This window comes from Protopterus annectens, chromosome 5.part0 (assembly GCF_019279795.1).
Source record: "Protopterus annectens isolate FY-2018-M chromosome 5.part0, PAN1.0, whole genome shotgun sequence".
In the NCBI taxonomy this organism is placed as follows: domain Eukaryota; kingdom Metazoa; phylum Chordata; order Ceratodontiformes; family Protopteridae; genus Protopterus; species Protopterus annectens.
Window position 1 is genome coordinate 1,718,571,047 of NC_056735.1, and position 21,882 is coordinate 1,718,592,928.

Consider the following 21,882-nt stretch of genomic DNA (forward strand, 5'->3'; position numbering starts at 1 on the left):
AAGAGGGTCAACCTGTTGCCTATTTATCGAGAACTCTTACCCAAACTAAGATGCAGTATGCTCAGATCGAGAAAGAGCTTTTGGCAATTGTGTTTGCATGTTCGAAGTTCCATGGTTATGTTTATGGTAGACCTATCCAGATTGAAACAGACCTCCAACCACTAGTCACTATCTTGAGAAAGCCTATGCATTCAGCTCCAGCCAGATTCCAACGCATGATGTTGAGATTGCAAAAGTATAATTTCACTCGTTTACAAGAAAGGCAAACTTCTTTATTTTGCTGATACATAATGAGAACCTTGATTTTGAAGTCATGAAGTGAGAAATTTTTCTTCCGCACGTCTTGATGAGCTGGGAGATCACACAGCCACAGATCCAGTTTTACAAAGGCTCAACCACTTTATCAATCAAGGATGGCCGTCAAAGCAATTTAGTTTTCCTCAAGAAGTGCAACCTTATTTTCCATACAAAGATGAGATTTTGCCTGACAAAGGTATCATTATGAAAGGCCCAAAAGTAATTGTTCCAAAGTCCTTGCAATGAGGAGTGCATTACTATCTTGCATCGTGGTCACCCAGAAACCAACTCTACCAAAAGAAGGGCAAGAGGTCTAGTATTTTGGCCTTCTGTGTCATAAGATATTGAGAGAGTACTTTCACCTTGTTCAGTGTGTAATAGTACTAAGCCACATCAACAAAAGGAACCACTTCAGCTAAACCAGATTCCTAACTACCTTGATCGACAGTAGCCACCGATATTTTCAAAGTGGAATGTTCATCATTATTTGGTGTTAGTAGACGCTTACTCCAACTGGTTCAGGATTGGCCTACTTCCTAACCTAGCATCCAGTACTGTCATTACTAAGATGAAGCATCATTTTACAGTCCATGGTGGTTCGTTACTTCTGACAATTGAACTGTTTACTTGTAAACTGAGTGCCAAAGATTTGCCAGAGAATGGGAATTTACTCATGTCACGAGTAGCCCAGAGTATCCACAGTCAAATGGTTTGGCAGAGTGTGCAGATCAAAGTGCAAAACAGTTACTAGAAAAGTCAAAACAAGATAATAGTGATGTTTTCCTGAATCTCTTAAATCTTAGAAACATCCCTTGTGATAAACATTTTGGTTCACCTGCTCAGAGACTTCTGTTGAGACAAACCAAAACCACATTACCAATCAGTAGTCAATTGTTGGTTCCATGTACCAAGAAAAACAGGGTCAGTGAAAACAAAGCACCTGAAGAAGCATTTAACCAAGAAGTCCTACTACAATAAGACCAGAAAAACACTCAATCCATTACGAGAAGGAGAAGTGGTAAGGATGCAAATGTCCAAAGGTTATGATTGGATTGGTATCGTGAAGAGTATTTGCCCAGAGCCGAGATTGTCCACTGTGGAATCACAAGGAGCAGAGTTTAGTCGGAAATGGAAACATTTGAGACCGGTATCCAAGCCTATACCACAGCACATAGCCTATGAGATAGACTATCTCAGTGAGTTGTACAGTGTTCCAATTCCAGAGGAAGTCCCAGAGAATATTTCCATTCCTGTGATGAATCCAGAAGTTCCTGATATGACCTGTTCACTGAAGACCATCCCTGTTGCTAACAGCAGTTCAAATTGTTGTTATGTTACGAGATCCAGTCATATCTCCAGACCATATAACAGATGCATGACAACTTGGACATGAACACTGTGTTTGTTTTTAATGTCTATGATAATGCGTGTCTAACTCACTCTAATGTTGTTTTTACTAAGGGCAATCTTTTTAAGAGGGAGGATGTAGATCAGTGTGTGTGTGTATACGTACCTTTAAGAAGCTATCCAAGGGCTTGCACAAGTGTATAAATACTGGGCATGTGCGAGCCTGACTGCCATTTTGTAGTAAGCTGTTGAGATGCAAGTATGTAAGGTCTGTCTGTTCATCAGTTCGTTTATATTTTATGATGCTGCTATCCATCCTGATGTGTTTCTATGTATTAAAGCATCTAAATGAAATACCCTGCCTGCTTGTCATCTATGTTAGAGAGGGACGAGCGACACTATCCCAAATAAAATAACAGGTTCAAGAAAGCTGATGACATAATGACTTCCATTACTTTGCCAGAAATCTGATAAAACTATTCATCTTGAAAGAGAAAACATTTATTTTTAAATGACATCTAAATATATGCAAACATAGGCAGCATTATTAGTTAGTGTGCTAAATCTAGATGCACATTCCATTATAAACTCAATGCGTGCATTTTGAGGAGTGCAGCTGTATAATGACTGAACATCAACAGTCACAAAAGAAAACTGCCTGATAGTCTATTCACATCTACTTCCAACAGCTTTTGCAAAATGTTCCAAGAATCCTTTTTTTTACATGATTCAACCTTGATTATAATACCACTGAACATGCTCTCAACTTGCATAGCTAATTATGTCAGCATTTGTGCCAGAGGGATTATAAATGGCCTAAAAGATGGGCTACTGATACTCTTGCGTATCTTTGGAATACGAAACATAATAGCTAAATTTTCCCATTGTACTGGTACTTGTGGTGTAATGACTTGAGTGAGTGTGTAACTTGGCAGATACTGGCTCCAGATAAGTAACTAACAGTTATCTTCTCTTTGTTCAGTCAGGTGAGTGGTGTTATCTGTGTGTTGTACAATACAGTCCTCTATGACAAGAGTCTTAGGCAATGTGTTGGCTTACTTTATGGGCTTGGCTCTTGGGGCACCACTGAGTGTACACGTGTGGTGTTTGGTACTGCTTTTGCTGAGTGCTTTAGAGATTGCTGTGGGTAGGCATTGCTGTTTAAACACTTAGGAGGTCTTTGAGGTTTGGAAGATTGCTCTGCGTCTGTGTGGTGGACACTGTGAAGTAGATGTAGTGTGTGTGCTCTTGACAACCTTGTTTGTATACAAGACTTTTGCCTCCAGTAATACTGTGTATGTGTTCTCGCATACTGTATTCATTTTTTAAGGATTAAATGATTGTCTGTGAATATGAGACCATTGCTACATTCGCTCAGGAGCTCCATATTTATCAAACTGGCTATGGAGACATTTGGAAATTACATATCCATATGATAAGGCACTAGGCTAGGTTAGAGTGTGCTATAATTAGACAGCAGTGCTGTTTAATGTGCAAACTAGCTGCTCTAAGCTTGTCTCCATTCAATGGCTTTGTTTTAGCCACACTACGTTACAGGTTTCAGTTCTAAAGTTTTACAGATAAAATGTACTTTCTGGGTGTTTGTGCCTGTACAGAGAACTTCCAACCTCTTGGTGTAATAACACCAAGAACGTTTGCTTGTGAGTGTAATGCCACAACAAAACAACTGAAACTATCTTGCCAGGGCAATTTCAAGTACTAGAGACCTTTAGAATATTTTAAAGGCAAAATCAACAAAATACAAAAATAAAGCAGTAGCCCTCTAAACAGTTAACTGAAGTGCAAAACAATAAAATAAATCTCTTGTCTGTTAAGAATGGAGCAGGATTAACTCAGGATCCCCTCAGAGTATGTTGAGGGTGCCAAGCAGATGGGAGCTCTGGGAAAATAAGCAGGAGACAATATGTAGTAAAACAGGTTTACCCAAGTGCAATACTGGTCTGTTGGGTGGGCATTTACTATTATGGATATATGGGAAACAGTGGATAGAAAGTACTTGAAATAGGTTATACAACAGACAATAGCAACAGACAATAGCAATGTTGATATCCAATGGGATAGGATTCAGTACCTCAATATTTGTAAAAGAACAAATAAAAGCCAGAAATTAAGAAAACAACTCACAACTAGAAATTGCTTGTGCAATAATTTATCAGAAGTATTGAACATAAATAAGAATTCAGTGATCATACTGAATATAAAATCCACCATATATCACTTGTCCTCTGCATAGTGATTTCCTGACTAAACTCCATGATGTCAAATTAATGAAGAAGCAATAGTTATATGCAATTTTAATACTCAAACATTGAATGACTAAATAATTAATGTCAAAGAAATATATCTAAACATTAATTATGTTATTTAAAATTTGGAACAAACTGTACAGAATCCAAAGAAGGATGGCAGTTCTTACAGATCATACGGACAAACCTGTTGTCTTTCTGCATATCAGCTATGCTTTTATTCCCTGCAATTAACACAAGCCATAAGACCATCATCTCTACTTCAGGAGTAAAACCAAATTAAATCATGCTTATCTCAGTCTTCCGGACATTACCAATAAAAACTATGATGCAATGAATGATATACTTAAGAAAACAAAGAAGGATACTGTCATCAATGGTCTAAAGTTTGCTCAAGATAACATCAGTGAACTCTGTGGTATTAAGACCACCAAGACACAAATCCACAAGTCAATTCAACAGAATAACCCTTGCTTGGAATTAGAAAATTAATAGGATAGGCAACAGAAAAAAAGTGGTACTAAGCCTTCACAAATTCCCCTAGTCAAAAAAAAGCAATTCTAGATTGAAGTGAAAAAACTACATACTTTTCTTATCACTCTGCTAGATCTAACTATGAATTCACTTAAATATCATATATTTGTTCATGATTTATCTATGTATGTATTTGTTAGCTGGGCAAGTAAACTGCTCCTTTTCAGACCCTTTTTAGCCATGACCCAGACTATAAAGGTAACTGAAAATACCACACATATATAGAAAATGTAGTGTCAAACGGCATGTTTTTGGGATTTTGTTTAAAACTGAAGTACCTGGTGAAAACCCAAGAAAACAGGGGAAAGTATGCATCTCCACACACTGATTGCAATAAGCTATTATTTAAATTACATCACAAAACTGAAAGGGAAAATTGTGAATTTAATATATTACTATTAAAACAATAAGCCAACCATAAAGCATAGTAAAAAGGCTCTAGCAGATTTCTGTACAAACTTCACAATATGCAAAAATGTGTCACTGTGCTACGAGGACAAACACATATATCCGTTATATACAACTACAGACAAGATAACTGCTGCCCCAGGTAAAATTAAAAACTTATGTTGCATGTGAGTGGGACACATACCTGGTGGTTTTCTCAACAGACTACAAGAATGTAACAAAGTCCCTATCGACCAATTTAAAGAAAATATTGGCACAGGGACATATCCCTCACACAAGAGGACAGGCTGTAGTGACACCAATTCATAAAGAAGAAGAAAAAGTGTCACACTGGAACAAAGCAATTTCAGAACCATCTTTCTGATCAATATTCCATGTAAAATCATTGAGGAAGTCATAATGAAGCTCATCCAAAGTGATACCAGGGACCTTAACAAGAGATCTTGCCCTTTCAATCTTGCAGCATTTTGAAGAGGTAGCACTTGCTGAAGATTTGTCAGTACATTATGCTTAACGGGCTCTTTTCAGTACATTATGCTTAACAGGGTCTTGCTAAGAAATTCAGCATTACTATGTACAAAAGAATAATCAACACTTTATATGTATTAAATGTCATCCATATATAACTTAGTGGGTGTACCATTGGTTAGGCAACAGAACACAGCAAGTTAGGGTGGGATTACATCTCTCCTGATGCAGGTTACCAGCAGTGCCCCACAAAAATCTGCTTCAGGAAAAAAAATGGAAAATTGATTACGTATAACCAACCACACTGATTACTGCAAACTAGTCAAAAATTTCTTCAATAAAAGAATTGGAAGTTATCAAAGACGGTCTACAAAAAAATTTACACCTGGTACAGTAGTACCTTTAATGACTGTAAATGTAATATTGGGAGATGCAGATAAAGGGACATGAATCTGATTAGAAATTAAATAGTTACAAATTAAATAGTCACATAATGAAAAAGTGACATCATCATTAAAGATCTAAGGACATTATCATTAAAATTGTTAGTATTTAAAAGTGGGTATGCATTTTAATTAATTTTGCACACAGTGTTTGTAGTACGTGCTAAAACATTTCTAGCTTGTCACAAAATCAATATACCTGTGATGCACCAATTTAAGCTTTGACCAATATGTACGTACCGATATCAAAAAAGCATATCTGTAGCTCCAACAAATTATAGAAGGCATGTCTAGCCATTCCAGGAAGATCACTGTACCACTTTGCGACTGATTTATGTGATCCACTATTAAATATAGCACTGCATCTGTAGCCTTCAGAGAAGCCCCCTGCAACAACTTCAAAAGGCACAGTGATTCTTTACTAGAAGTTATAAGTTTGAAAAACCTGAAATATTCAGAAAGGCTTTAGGAACTGTCATTATGGTCTGCTTCTTATGCATTACTGAAAAGTTGACTATTCCTGGTCCTTAATGCATTAGCTGATCTGGTTATGCATGATGGTCTATACCTGTAATACACCACCGAGGGAGCTATAAAAAAAAACATCAAAGAATTTAATACTAAAATAAATACTAATATTAGAAAAAAGGTAACAGGGAATAAGGTCAGAATCAGGAGTCTTTCATTAACTTCCTTCAAAAATAATTTTGATATACATTTGGAAAGGAGGAATTGTCAACATGGTGTTATGGTAATCAAGCTTCTTGAAATCTATTAGGCTGTAAACTTTAAACTGTGCTGCAGACAAAATATCATGAAGCTGGAGGGTAGGGGAGTGATGGAGATGTACCTACCTAATTTTCAAACACTGAACTGTTCAGAGTGTTTAAAATGCAAGCAGTTAAATACTATATATATATATATATATATATATATATATATATATATATATATATATATATATCAGAGTTAAATATATGTTATAGTGTGTCTATGCATTTTTTGTTTCATTATAACTGGAGACTAAAGATTGAGAGAATTCTGAAAGCGATACTAGCAAAGTGGACCTGCATTTTAATGAATGATGTCACGCAGAGTACATTGTACATGCCAACATATTTCTAGCCTGGACACAAAATCAAAACACCAGTAAAACTTTTTTTTTTATTTTTCAATCAAAAACCAAGATCTAAACATTTACAGATAACACAAATTTGCCATTACCGTCAAGCCTACGAAATCCTTTGCATGTTAGTCTGTACCTTAAAGTCTAAAGGAAAAGTAAGCATATTTTGTCAGTGTCAAGTCCAGTAACAACTGAGGGACTAGCACAAAACGGAGACTTTTTTTGAAAGTAGACAAAAGGATCTGCACTAGTAACCTACGTAATATACAGGCTTCCAGTGCTGACAGACAAGCAAACACTCTGAAGGATAGCTAAGGACTACATGCACTTCTCAAATGTATGTGAGTATTTACACGATGAGCTATTAATTTTGAAAACGCACCATGTACGCATCAGTTTAAGAAACATTTTCCGTGCCATATTCTTTGCAAGTCGCTAACATACACAAAACAACTTAGAAATTCAACTCAAACTAACCTGAATCGCCCAAAACCAACACCTTTACTCTATCAAGTGAAGCCATATTTCTAAAGGGCACAAAATAGCTTGAGAAAAGTACACCAATAGCATCACAGTTAAGCACTGCCCTGAAATGATAGGGGTTCCCTTATATCCCGTTCACACCTGACACCAAATCAGAATCATTTTCTTTGTAACTATAACGTTCGGTGTCTTAACTCTACTGTTCCATTGGCCAGTCTTTAATATAGGCGGATCTAAGCGGGACACAGTAAAGGATCCGTGTCTTAAAACTACAGTTCTATTGGACAGGCTTTAACAGAAGTGAAGCTACTTTTGCATGGTTTTGTGACAACACTATATTTAATAAAAAACATATTCCAAAGCAGAAAGTATAAATATTTGAGGAATATCCCCTGTTATCTGCAGTACATCTTTTTACTGGTTGGCAATTTTGCTAAGTATAGTGAACATACGTGAAATAAATTCATAGCCCTTTTAATTAAGCGAAAGCACAGCCGTGGGTAGTTTCCATATAAACAAAAACTAAGGCCGATATAGTTGATGACTTATTTCCGCTTCCGATTTTCATGTCCACAATTACCTCGCTGGTTACAGGAATTTTACTAATACGCTTTATTTTAATTAGTGATTTCTTGCAGCTTGAGAATGAATGGTCCCATGTAATCGCAATAAAGGGTATCGTGATAATTTACAGATTTCTAAACCAGAATTTAGGAATGCAAGGTCTGCAGATCTTTCTTGTGAGTGGTTACTGAGTTCAACAGCAGGTACAGCTGCTATAGCAACGTGCTACTTTTCAAATTGTTTTATTATTTCCTGATATTAATTTGTCCTACACGTGTACGCACCCTATTTTAAAACAGGAAAGATTTCACGCACTTTCTCGGTATTTCTTTTTTTTTTTTAATTAATGTTTTGATGTTGTTTTAATTGGGGTCTGACACTGGGTATTGAGAACTGAATAAAGAAAGAAAAATTAATTGCCCCTTATTTTTGATGAAGAAGTAAAATGTATCCCCATAATATATATTTTAGAAGGTTGGAAGTCGGGTGGTAGAGAGTCATGGTTTTGGGAACGTGTGCAGTTGCATTTAACACGTGGGTGATAATGTTTTGTAGGACATTATTTTATTTGTATGCATGCATGCATCTGTTTAAAATTAAGGATATCTGGTACTCGCGATTTTCATTGTATAATATTCGTTTGCAGATACTGAGTCTGAACCAGATAGTGTTCCAGTGTTTCGCTTGAAAAGGGGTACTTGAGTCTTTGGCGGTTTACTTTGTTGTCATATTAGTAAATGCACGCATCTTTTGTTGTCATCTTAGTGTAACAACCATAATGTTCAGTAAACATAATGTCAAAGTAGGTTAATGGTATTTCCCATGCCTTCAGTAATTTCTTCTGGTGATATGATAACAATGTAGTAAATGTTGCTGTAGCGCATTGCTGGTTAACACTAGATATTGTTGCCCTACCAAAACTCTGACCTTAACTCTAAAGTCCACCATCACTCCCTAAAGCTAAGACCCTCTTCCCCTCCCACCTCGATTACTCCTTAAGCCTAAAATCCCCTCTTCCAACCCATTAACTCCCTATTGCTCTCTAAACCTAAAAAATCTTCTTCCCCTTCTTTAACCCAAACTCATTCCCTAAACCAGTCGTGGGCAGGGTCTGGATGGAGTTTGCTACTTTGCTTCGGGGGTGGGTACCAAAGTCTGTTTTACATGTACGTGTTGCTAACAGAAGACTTAGATTATAGATTCCCCCAGATCTACCAAAGTGATGCAGTTGGCTCTGTCCCGTTGCCTCTTCCTTATTCATCCTATCCTTTGATCTTTAAAACCCTTCATGCATCTCTATTGCACAACACACCTTGCCACTGTATTCTAGGGTCCCCCTCCTTCATGGGTAAGTATTTCCTTTTGATCTTAAGCTTTTGCAGAGTTGGCTCCATATCCTTCCCTTCCTTATTTATTCATTCCTTTGTTTACTGAGAAAAGTTGTGCCTAGTTGATTGAGCAAAAGCCTGTTTTTCAGGAGAGGCCCAGGAAGAAAAGCTCCATAATTGACAATTACAGTATTTCATAGCATATAAATCTAATAATCAATCTTCTAGTGACATAAACATTTTGAAATGTTTGGTAGGTAAACAAAATATTCATGTATTACATCTGTGATATAGATAGTTTTTTTTGAGTAAAGAAGAGTTGTAGGTAGAGAAAGTCCAGATAATGAGTGAAAGCATCAGTTTAGAAATTGGAACCAATAAGTAAAGTGTCTGGACAAATTGAGAAATGTATGGTAGTAAAGTAATTTCTGGCACAGGGGGAATTCAATTTTTAGGCTAAATAAGGTTCATAGGTAGGTACTAGGCTGTTGGCCCTAGGGCCTGTATAAGCCTAGCCAAAAAGGTACCTTGGCTTTCGCCACCTAAGAAAATTATTTTCCTGTGCCCCTGTTGAGCAGAGCCACAGAAGTGATCCCCGGGGTGAATTTCCTGTTTCCCATCCAATCATCAAGATTTTCCTTGAAGAGTGCTAATGAGAAGCTTTGTTTGATACAGATAGGTAGTTTGTTCCAGAGTATGGGAAGTCTCTGGGACAGGAATCTATCCCTCCAGCATGTTCTGTTTATTGTAGTGACAAGGTGTAGGTCCCTAGAGCATGTAGCTTGGAGGGATTGGGATTTATTTAAGTGGAGCATGTCCAACTGCTCTGGGTTTGACATAGCTTTGAATGTTAGGCAGAGATCGCCTCTGAGTAGGCAATATGCGACAGAGTAAAGCTGGAGGTTTTTTGAGGCAGTCTGCATAGGGCATCTGTTTGAGGCTGGTAATGCTCTTTGTGAGGTATTTCTGTGGCATTTCCAGTTGTAGATGTCTTGTGAGGTACATACCAAAAGGGGCGTTGTACTCTATAATGGGTCTAATGAGTGACAAGTATAGGGGAACAATGACCTCTTTTTTTCCTGGATGAGAAACCTTTTGTGATGAGTTGTCACGTAGAAGGATTTCTTGACTACTGTGGCGATGCGATTATCAAAGGAGAGACTACTGTCCACCTGTGTCCCAAGGTCTCTTATCATACTTTCAGTGTTAAGTAGACTACCGCCTATGTGGTAGTTCATGGGTACAGAATTTTGACCAAAGGGGATGAGTGCACTTTTTGGCATTGAGCTTGAGGCCATGGCTTTGACACCAAGCATCAGTCTCAGTGAGGCCCTTTTGTAGGATGTCGACATCGTTAGGAGTTTTGATTATGGCTCCTTGTTTGCAGTCATCTGCGAATTCGTTGGCCAGAAACCTTCTGTGTTGGCCTGTACTTCAGAAAAGTAGATACCAAACAGGAGAGGGCCCAAGACTGAACCCTGTGGTACTCCCACTTGTCACTGGTCTGAAGTCGGATTTGGAGTCTGCTAATTTCACAGTGTGGGTTCTGTCAGTGAGCCAGTTGGCAACCCATCTTGTGACATAGGAATTTATACCTAGTTTAGTGAGTTTATTTTATTTATTTTTATTTTGCATTTGTTGACCTGGCTTGTCTAACTAGATATATGTCCATTTTCAGTAGAGGCCCGGGGAGATAAGCTCCAAGACAAAGTATTAACATAAAAAATTACAAAGAAATATAACAAATGAAATTATAGTAATATATACACTGACAAATCAGGTTAATAAGAAATCATTTGAAGAAGAGATATCAAATACAATGAAAACTGAAGTTTCGAAAATGACATGTAAGTACATTCCGTAATGCAAAAAGGAGGCATAGTACAGGTAAAATACATCACTTGATGGCAAAGAAGAATCTGCCAGGATGTTGGCTGATGCCATATGCAGTACATTACACAATGAAATAGGCTGTTTAATGATCAGTAGTAGTAATAATGAGTAACAAAGAAAAATGAATAATAATGTTTTTTTTTTTTTTTTTTTACAAATAAGTGAGAGAGGGAAGGAAAATAATGAGATACAGAGCATAGAAGTCATATATTGTTAAAAAAGGAAATGACAGAAAAAATAATTAAAAGAAAAAGGGAAGACAGAGCATAATTTGGGTAGAGTAGATGTTTAGGCAGGTTTAGTACAGTGACATGACCAGTGTGTTTTGAGGAAAACTTTCAGTCTTTTTTTGAAGAGCGATAAAGAGGAAATTGAGGAAAGGTCACAGGGTAGAAGATTCCAGAATTTTCCCACAGTATTGGAGAAGAGAGAATCCCCAGCCCTGTTGTTAGATTTAGATGTTTTAACTAGAAGTCTCTGAGATGAACGTAAGGACTTCAGTGTATAGGGGTGATTATGGTAGAGAGGCTAAGAGTATTGGAAGGTTGGTAGAAAGTTTTATGTGCAGTGATTAGTTGGTGGTACGTGATCAGATTCTGTAGTTCCAACCATTCAAGCTGCTTTAAATTAACACAGTGGTGAGCTTTAAATGGGTTATGTGTAGCAAATCTGACTGTATTATTGTAGGAGCTTTCAAACTTACTGAGGTTGTTCTTAGGTTGGTGAAAATGGAAGAGGCATAGAGATTAGATGAGTATGTGCAATAGTAGTTCTAGCTGTAAGTGATAGGAAGGGTTTTATTCTTTACAGAGAGCCAAGTTTTTTGTTGACAGATTTAATAGTGTTGTTGACGTGTATGTCAAAGGAAAGATTGTTGTCTATGGTAACGCCAAGTAGCTTGGTAGTTAGGTCGGGTGATATAATGGTGCCATTAGTGAAAGAAACAGAAAAATCTAAGGGGGAGGACTTCTGATTTGGATTGAAAAGGAGGAGTTTAGTTATTTTGGGGGTTTAAGAGTAGGCAACGATGAGTGAACCATTATTCCACAGTGTTAAAGACATTTTGGGTAAGGGAGTGAAGGTCAGTGGTGGTTTTAGCGGAGCATATAAGTGTGGAGTCATCAGCATATTGTATGGAAGTAGCTTGGGGAATTGCTTGATGAAGGTCATTGATGAATATGGAGAAAAGGAGAGGTCCTGATATGGACCCCTGAGGTACACTGAGGTTAACTTGTAGGTGGGGAGATAGTGTTATGCCAAAGTACAGCCTGTTGTCGTTTATTTAAGTAGGATTGAAACCATTTGAGAGAGTGCATGTAAGGACATGGATTTGAGGATATCTGTCAGAAGTTGATGATTTACCATATCGAATGCTTTGGACAGGTCGATAAATAGTGCTGCGGAGAGCAAATTGCAGTTACGGTTTTTGTTGATACAATCTGTAAAGGAAAGGAGGGCAATAGTAGCGCTATGGGAAGGTCTGAAACCATGTTGACAACTAGGGAGAAAGTTATTGTGGATTAGGTGGTCTAGCAGTTGTCTATGTATGCATTTCTCCATGATCTTTGCCGAAGGAGAAAGAAGAGCTATGGGACAATAATTGGAGACTTCGGTATAATTGCCACCTTTGTGGAAGGGGATAATATGGGAGAATTTCCAGATACTAGGGATGTGGCCTTCACTAATAGTTCTATTGATAAGAATGGAGATGGAGATGGGATAAGCAATCGATTTGCCAGATTTCTGTAGGTATTCTGTATTTGGTCTGCTGAAGGAGAGCATGGTTTCAATTTTTGGATTAGGGCAAGAATATGGGTTGTTGGGATTGGTTGGAGAATAAATGGTGGGGGTGGAGTTTTGTTGTAGGTAGGTAAAGTAAAATTACTAGATAATAACTGACTGGCTAGTGTTTGGATAGCGTCAGTAAAAAAAGAATTGAAGGCATTGGCAGTATACGTGGGATTTTCTTGGTCAGTATTTTGTGGGTTTGGTGTATTGGATTGACCTGGATGTAGTAATTGGTTGACACTTGCCCAGAACTTTTGTGGGTTATTATGGTTAGCTTTTTGAAATTGAAGGTAGTAGTTTCTTTTATCTGATAGTATAGCTTTCTTAGTGTTATTTCTTAATTCTCTGAAAATTTGTTGGTCAACAGGATTTTTGGTCATTCTCCATTTAGCCCAGTATTTATTTCTGAGATGCATTTTCTGTTTGGTTTCTTTAGAAAGCCAAGGGGCAGATTTGGTCTTGAATCTGATTGCATGGGATGGGGCATGGTGATCTAGAATGGCTAAGAAGTTTGAATTAAAGTATTGTACCGCTTCTTCTAGTGGGTGGTAATTTAATGGAGACCAGTTGCATGCTCTAAGTTCCTTTTGGAAGAGATCAGGGTTATAGTTCTTTTTGGATCTGATATTCCTGATAGTGGTAGGAATGAGAGAATAGGATTTATGCCTGATGATGTAGGTAAGTGAGTGGTCACTTATATCATCAGGAAGGGTTCCAGATTCATATGTTTGGGGATGGTTGTTTATCAGAATCCAGTCTAATGTGCTTTCCATCTTGTTGTGTTTGTTTATCCAGGTGGGGGAGGTGATGGTTTGGGAGAAACGGTGAAGGTTAATGTGTGTGGTAGGGTGGGTGCTACTACAGCAATTCCAGTCAATGTTTATATCACCAACGATTATAGTTTCTTGGGGCAGGTGTTGAGATAACCAGCATAGGATATTTTCCATGGTGGCATTGTTGTTACCGGGGGTTAGATAGATACAAATAATATAGATGGCTTTGGCTTGGTTAAGGTCAAGTTTAGATATAAGAATTTCTGCATTGGTATTAGGTGGTGGTTTAATGTCATAAGTGGTTAATTGTAATCCTGATTTTTGTCGCTGTGCGCCATTCAGTGGGCACAAAGCCTGAGGTGAGGCTATGATTGAACATGGTACTGAGGTGGGATGCCAATTCGTTCTGTAGTTCGTATAGAATGCAGCCTGGGATGTTGTCAGGTCCCATGGATGCTGTGTTCTTGGCTTTGGAGAGTGTGGTTTTTACCTATGCAGCCATGATTACAGGAACTTTGCATTCTTCTGGTATAGAGATGTGCTCTTTAGGGGATGAGAGGGGGGTAAAGTTAGCACTGAACCTATCTGCCAGGATGTTGGCAATATCAGTTGGTTCTGTATATTTAGTGCCATTGTGCTGTAACTCAGAGCAGATCTGAGTGTTTCTACTGAGATTCTTGACTTTGCTATAGAATGCTTTCCGGTTGTCTTTAGAATCAGTGGTAATTTTAATATGTGAAGGACTATATTGAATTTAGTATATTTACGCAAATCAGGTTGTGTAGAATTCCAGAGATTGGATATATGAACAAAATATAAGGAGTTTCTATGATAACTGTGTAATATTTATTTGTATTGTTTCCTTCCAGTTTAGTTATTTGCTGCTTGTGTGTGTCTAATGATATATGTCATGTCGTATTTCTCCCTTCTTTCCTTTAGTGTGCCTGCTTCCAGTATTGTAAGGCATTCCTTTTACTACATGTCACCCTTCAATTTACCCATTGTCTGACAGTTTGAAGTCCTCTAAGATGTGTTGTTTTTAGAAGTGTAAAGTGTTTGTACTGAGTCTACACACCCACTGGCAGTGCATGAGTGAGTTCTGTTGACCCCTTGCATTTGCACAGCATGATTGATATATATGTGTGTGTGTGTATTTTTCCTTCTTTTAATGGCATCTGTATCTTTTTCGTTATGTTCTTCCTGCCATAGAAGTAATGTCAGTGTGCACATTGTCCAGTAATGTCCTTCCTCACTGACATGCCATGCTAGGTCATTTTGAAGACTGACTTCTCGTTGAGATAAATGTTTTGGTTTTGATGTAACCGGTGAATATCTTAGTCTTATTTTCCTGTTTCATTGTGATGTCTGACACTGATATGCTGAGTAGAATTAGTCACAGCACTAAACCATGTGTCACCTCTGCAGATTCTTGCTGCATAGTTTTTCAACTGGTGTCTTTTACCCCATTTCAGCTGAGTAGATCCTTGTCTACCTCACTAATTGATGTAGAATTATGTTGTTTTGTCAGAAAGACACCTGATATTGTGCCTCAGTGAAGTCCATATGTATTGCATCTACATGTTCTCTTTGTTTTCTTGGTGGTGTGAATGATCCAGCTGACTTATATAGGTTTGGCTGAAAATTGTTGTTATTTTTTGTACGGTTTCTTGTTTTGTATTTCAGCCCTCTCGTACCACTCTGATTCACAAGGTTGTCCTGTTTTGTCAATGATTTATCTGGCATGTATGACAATTTTTTCACCTTGGTAGTCTTATTTGGAGTGTAGCCTGTTTTTCCTCTTTTATATGTTATCTCCTTGAAGTACTTTGGTCTCTTTCTGTATTTCTTCCTCATGTGCTTTTACCACTACTCACCTATGCCTATCAGGTTGACATCCATTGTCTCCTTTGCTGGAAACTTTGACAAGACTGGCACCTTGTCCAGTGGTGTTACCTTTGTGATCAATCATGCTAAGTCCTGTAGGGAGCATTGCGTACTGCATTTAAAGCAAAGCAAGTCATTAAATGTATTGAATGCCGTTGTTGTTATACATTTTTTTTTCTTTACATTAGAATTTGCTTAACAGATCCATATCTGTTGGAATTTCAGCTTGTTTCAGTCTTTTACTCAGTGTAGTGCACAAATCTTGCCCTGCTTCAAATTTCTTTTTCACATACAGTACCCTTTGTCATCCAAAGTTAGAACTATTTAAATTCAACACTGTTTAGCATGATATATTTTCCTTCCAAACAGTAAATAGTACTGGTCTTTCTTGGTTAAGCTAGTCAAAATTGTAAGCGTTCTTACTGTCTACAAGTGTTATGGAATGTTCTGTGGTGTGCTTACTTGCTCAGTCGTCTTCTTTTTAAGAGCTCAAGCAAACCACTGAAACTGTTTGTTTTTACCTTATTGTGACCTCTTGGGAAGAGAGCTTTTTATCCTGTAACACTTTTCAGCTTGGACTAGAGTATGCTTTTAATTATTTTATCCGCACATCTTCCCTTAGTATAGTAACACTGAGATAAAGACACAAATCAGCTTAATTTTGAGTTAAAAAGCCATCAAATAATGGGATCATACTTGACTTGGTAATATTCAGTTTATACTCAAGTAAGTACTCTAGTACTTTAGCAGTTGATATGATTTGGGGAATATCTGAAATATTGTGCTGGAAATAAATATTAAGATCATCAGCAAAAGCAGTAAAAGGCATAGCTGGCACTGTTATTTTTGTTGTGGATAATTTGAGATAAGCACCTACTAATAACAATTTCAGTAGCGGAATTTCTGTGTAACATGTCAGTAGTTTTCAAACAGTTTTGAAGAAAAAGGTGTAAATGTCCTTGCAGAATGCTTTTAAGGAGTCAGTTGCCAGTGCAAATGTTAAGTAATGGATGGGAGTCCAGTTTACTAGCTTGGTAAGAGATTTGATGAAGTTTAGTAAATCCTTTTATTGGTTTGGTGTTATCTTTCTTATCTCAACTGCTGTCTTTTTACTGTAACCTCTCTTAGCCCAATGCACTGATAAATGCCATATCACAGATATTAAATGTTTAGCTATTCTCTTCTGCCTTCTTAGCTTTTAATTTACTACTAGAAGTTAAAGATTTTCACCGATTGCTGTAACGTTTGTTTTAAAGGACCACTACGGGCAAACAATGAAAAAAACATATATTTTTTTATCTTGCCATGATTTACTGCACCTCCTAAAGCTGACTGCAACAAAATAAGTACTCTTTCCTAATTTTATTTTTTTTTACTCTTGTCTGCCCTCATGGGGGCAGACATTGTGATTCCTTTGTAAAGCTAAATCTGTCTCAATGCACAGACTGTGAGAACAAATAGCCCTACCATTTGTTGTCAGACTAGACTTCCATTCACTTAGAATGGACCACCTGAAAAAAATTGCCAAGTTTGAGAGTCTGCAGCTCATGCGTCATTGACTTGTATGTGCTGAGTTTTACAAATGTTGTTCCTGTTGATGTACTACACATTCCCTGAAAGAAACTTGCAAAAGTGTCAACAAATTACGGAGATAAAAAAGACTTTTCACAAGGAGCAGTTTTGCGAGTTTCATTTCCTGGCCAAGTTACTCCTCCCATCTCCCCTCCTTCAGTGGGCTACAGTCTCACATTTCCAGCTTTGATAGATTCAACTATTTCATCAGCTTTGCATGACAATAGACATCAACAAAATTACAGCCTGGTGTGCCACTAAAACTGTTCCCTTATATGTCTCTTGACTTCTGAGTAGCATTTCTCCAAGAATAAAAAAAAAAAATAGCACACACATCAGTCCAGAGTTTGGGCCAATCTATCCATTTCTTAATGTGCACAGTAAAACATTCAGTTTATAATGCGTTCTGGCTGCTGACATGGTTATCTTTACATAGTTATTCTCTTATAGTATAACCTGAACTTATGATATTCAATACCAAGCTTTTACAACAGTTCTCAGTTTCTTAACAGTGACATCCCAAGCCTCTGATGTGACCCAGTACTTTGTCAATATACTGTAAATACATAGATTAATACAAATATTTGTGCACATATGACATACAAATACACATATAGCATCATTAAAACAAGATAAATGCAATATAAATCATATCAATATAGTTATGATTTCTAGTTTATGACCCTGTTTGTCTATGGAAACTTCTTTTTGAATTTATGTTCAAGCAATTGTATATTTGTTGTATATTATCTTGTTTAATTATTTCTCAATATTCTGACCACTGTATGCTGCATCAATTGTAAAACTCTGATTTTTACTCCTTTTATATTTTCTATGCTATTTGTACAAAATAGCTATGTTTGTACAATTTATTTTTATTATTTATTTTATTTATTTATTTATTTTACATTTGTTGACCGAGTCCAGCTGGATATATGTCCATTTTCAGTGGAGGCCCGGGGAGAAAAGTCAATACATAAGGACAATGATATTTACAAAGACCTTAGAACTATTAATTAGAAAGTCACGCAAAAAAGTGTCAAAAATTGAAATATGTAGTGAATGTACATTATAAGCAGTAAATTATTTTTTTATAATTATTTACTGTGTATCTGGAGCCTCTGCTGAAAACGGCCGCATTGTGTCCAGTCGGACTACCTGGTAAACAAATGGAAAATAAATACAAAATAGAAAATCAATCAATATACCAAGAAAAATCCAAAAAACATGCTGTCATGAAAATCCCACTCACTTATTCGGATATTATGGGCAAACATACATACATATATATATATATATATATATATATATATATATATATAATATATTGGGCAAAACAACGTACCCAACACACTGGTCATAGGTGACTCTATAGTCAGGCACACTGATGTCCCACTCACCAGGCTAAACAAGGGGAAGGTTACTGTCGGCTGCCTGTCGGGTGCCAGGATCCGCCACGTAACCCACGCAGTCAGGTCACTCCACAACAATATATTGGGCAAAACAACGTACCCAACACACTGGTCATAGGTGACTCTATAGTCAGGCACACTGATGTCCCACTCACCAGGCTAAACAAGGGGAAGGTTACTGTCGGCTGCCTGTCGGGTGCCAGGATCCGCCACATAACCCACGCACTCAGGTCACTCCACAACAAGTACAAATATGACTCTGTCATTGTCCAAGTTGGTTTGAATGACCTGAGAGATACCTCCCTGTACTACATGAAAAGGGACATGGAAGAGCTCTCCGATCTTCTAGCCCAGGGAGGTATGAACCTAGCCCTGAGTAGCATTCTGCCATCGCCCAGAATGATACCGCAGTACAAGGACAAAATGATTGACTTCAACAATTGGCTAAGCTTTTGGTGTCATTCAAAGGGGAATCCAGTATCTGTCTGCCTGGGACGACATGGTCGACAGACCACGATGCTTTGCCAGAGATGGCCTGCGCCTGTTGCCCATGGGATTCCAGATACTGGCTAAGGCTCTTGCTGCCCCATGTAGTGCCTTTTTTAGACAAGGTACAAATGACAAATTTACCACCATAACAGGAACAGGCAAGCAAAAACTGAGGGTAATGCTACTCAATGCTAGAAGTCTAAATCTCAAAATGCACTCACTCAAGGTACTCCTTAAAATGGAGAACATTAATATCTGTGCAGTGACTGAGACCTGGTTCAAGGCTCCAAAGAGCACCCCTGCACTACCAGGCTATAACTCATACCACACTTTTCGGCCACATAACCCGGACCGGAATACCAAAGGCAGAGGTGTTTCCACATTCATTAAGGATATCCACACCTCCAGGCTAGTTGCTTAGCATAATGCATCCAAGGTTATCCAAGTGCAACTAACTCTGGGCAAAACTGCAATCCAAATTGTAGCTTGCTACAGATCCCCCATCATGCCCCAGGATTCCCACTCCTCTTTTCTTGATATACTGGAAAATATTAGGGTTCAAACACCCTAATAATGGGCAATTTCAACTACCCCACCATTAACTGGGAAAACTACTCATGTGCCAACTCCTTCGCTCAACGCTTTCTGGAATTCATAAATTCCGGTGCCCTGGATCAACTTATCCGCAACCCACCAAGGTCAACAATATCCTGTGTTCCACACCCAAAGTCAACTCCTCGTTGGTCAGATCCGACCATAAGCTAATCATCCTAGATATCCACATCCTGCCCCCACCCCCCATTAAGGAAACCATGGTAAAATATTTCTCCAAAGCCACCTTCATGCTTCTTAAGACAGAAGTGGCGAACTTCATGACACCCATGCAGATGGACAATACAGTTACGACTGCTGAATCCTACACAAACACTTACATGAGTGCATAGATCGTGCTATCCCAAACAGAACCACAAAGCTATTCTCCCAAAAAAAGGAAGCCAATCTGGTGGTCCCCTGCCATAAGCAATCTGTACAACAGAAGGAAGAAACTGTTGCAAAAGAATAAAATCCCATGAGTGGTGGAGCTCCCTGGGCAGCCTCAGTAAGAAGCTGAGATCCCTTATAAGAGCCTCCAAAGCTAGCTATGAAAATAAAATTGCCACTGATTCTAAGGACAGCCACAAAGCATTCTATAGCTATGTCAAGAATCTCAATGGCAAAACCCAGATCTGCTCTGAGTTACAGCACAACGGCATGTAAATTACAGAACCAACTGATATTGCCAACATCCTGGCAGATAAGTTCAGTGCTAACTTTACCACCCTCTTACACCCTAAAGGGCCCATATGTATACAGGAAGAATACAGAGTCCCTGTAATCACAACTACACAGGTAAAAGCTGCACTCTCTAAAGCCAAAAACACAACATCCATGGGGCTGGACAACATCCCAGGCTGCGTTTTACATGAACTTCAGAATGAACTGGCTCCCCACCTAAGCACCATGTTCAATCATAGCCTCACATCAGGCTTTGTGCCCACTGAATGGTGCACAGCAACAGTTATCCCACTCCACAAAGGGGGAGCCACCACTGATCCTGGGAACTATCGCCCTATTAACCTGACGAGTCTGGTCTGCAAGGCTATGGAACGTATCATCATGGAACTCATAAACAAAGACATTGGTAATCTCCAAACTCTGGACCCCACCCAGTTCGGATTTGTGAAAGGCTGGTCATGCATCCTGAACCTAATCAACTTCTTTGAGGCAGTCACCAAAGCCATAGATGAGGCTAAGGTGGTTCACACAGCCTATCTTGACCTCGCCAAGGCTTTTGACACCATCCCCCATTCTGGAATTATAGCTAAACTCATTAAACTAGGTATAAATTCCTACGTCACAAGATGGGTTGCCAACTGGCTCACTGACAGAACCCACACTGTAAAAGTTGCAGACTCCATATCTGACATCAAAACCAGTGACAAGTGGAGTACCACAGGGTTCAGTCCTGGGACCTCTCCTGTTAGCCTGTACTTCAGAGAAGTAGATACCAATCGCAGAACGCCTCTGGCTAACGATGTTCGCAGATGACTGCAAACTAGGAGCCATAGTCAAGTCCCCAAATGATGTGGACATCCTTCAAAAGGGCCTCACTGAGACAGATGCCTGGTGTCAGAACCATGGCCTCAAGCTCAGTGCCAAAAAGTGCATTGTCATCCCCTTTGTTAAAAACTGTGTACCCATGAACTACCACATAGGCAGCAGTCTACTTAACACCGAATGTGTGATGAGACCTTGGGACCCAGGTGGACAGTAGTCTCTCCTTTGATAATCATATCGCCACAGTAGTCAGGAAGTCCTTCTACGTGGCATACCTCATCACAAAAGGGTTCTCATCCAGGAAAAAAAGAGGTCATTGTTCTCTTCTACTCAACACTCATTGGACCCATTATAGAGTGCAATGCGCCTTTTGGAATGTACCTCACAAGACATCTGCAGCAGCTGGAAAGGCCACAGAAGTACCTCACAAAAGAGGATTACTGGCCGCAAATGGATGTCCTACACTGACCATCTCAAAAAACTCCAGCTTTACTCCATAGCATATCGTCTACTCTGAGGTGATTTCTGCCTGACATATAAAGCTATGTCAAACCCAGAGCTGTTGGACATGCTACACCTAAAGAAATACCAATCCCTCCAAGCTACACGCTCTAGGGACATAAACCTTGTCACCACAATAAACCAGACATATTGGAGGGATCGATTCCTGTCCCAGAGATTTCCCATACTCTGGAACAAGCTACCCGTC

The 21,882-nt window shown here is 38.5% G+C and overlaps 2 protein-coding genes across 3 annotated transcripts in view; one reads left to right on the forward strand and one right to left on the reverse strand.

Moving 5' to 3' along the window:
* RABL3 (RAB, member of RAS oncogene family like 3) overlaps window positions 1-7,501 on the reverse strand; it is a 696,369-nt gene extending 688,868 nt beyond the window's left edge. The window contains exon 1 of one of the 2 annotated variants that reach the window (XM_044071511.1): window positions 7,368-7,501. In XM_044071511.1, the coding sequence (XP_043927446.1) occupies window positions 7,368-7,413 (46 nt within the window). In that variant the 5' untranslated portion in view covers window positions 7,414-7,501. The remainder of the gene's footprint in view (window positions 1-7,367) is intronic. The other variant, XM_044071512.1, reaches the window with a different exon arrangement.
* Window positions 7,502-7,908: 407 nt separating this feature from the next.
* Window positions 7,909-21,882, forward strand: part of GTF2E1 (general transcription factor IIE subunit 1) — a 789,416-nt gene continuing 775,442 nt past the window's right edge. Inside the window, exon 1 of the mRNA XM_044071513.1 lies at window positions 7,909-8,140. The gene's annotated coding sequence lies outside the window, so the exon portion shown is untranslated. The remainder of the gene's footprint in view (window positions 8,141-21,882) is intronic.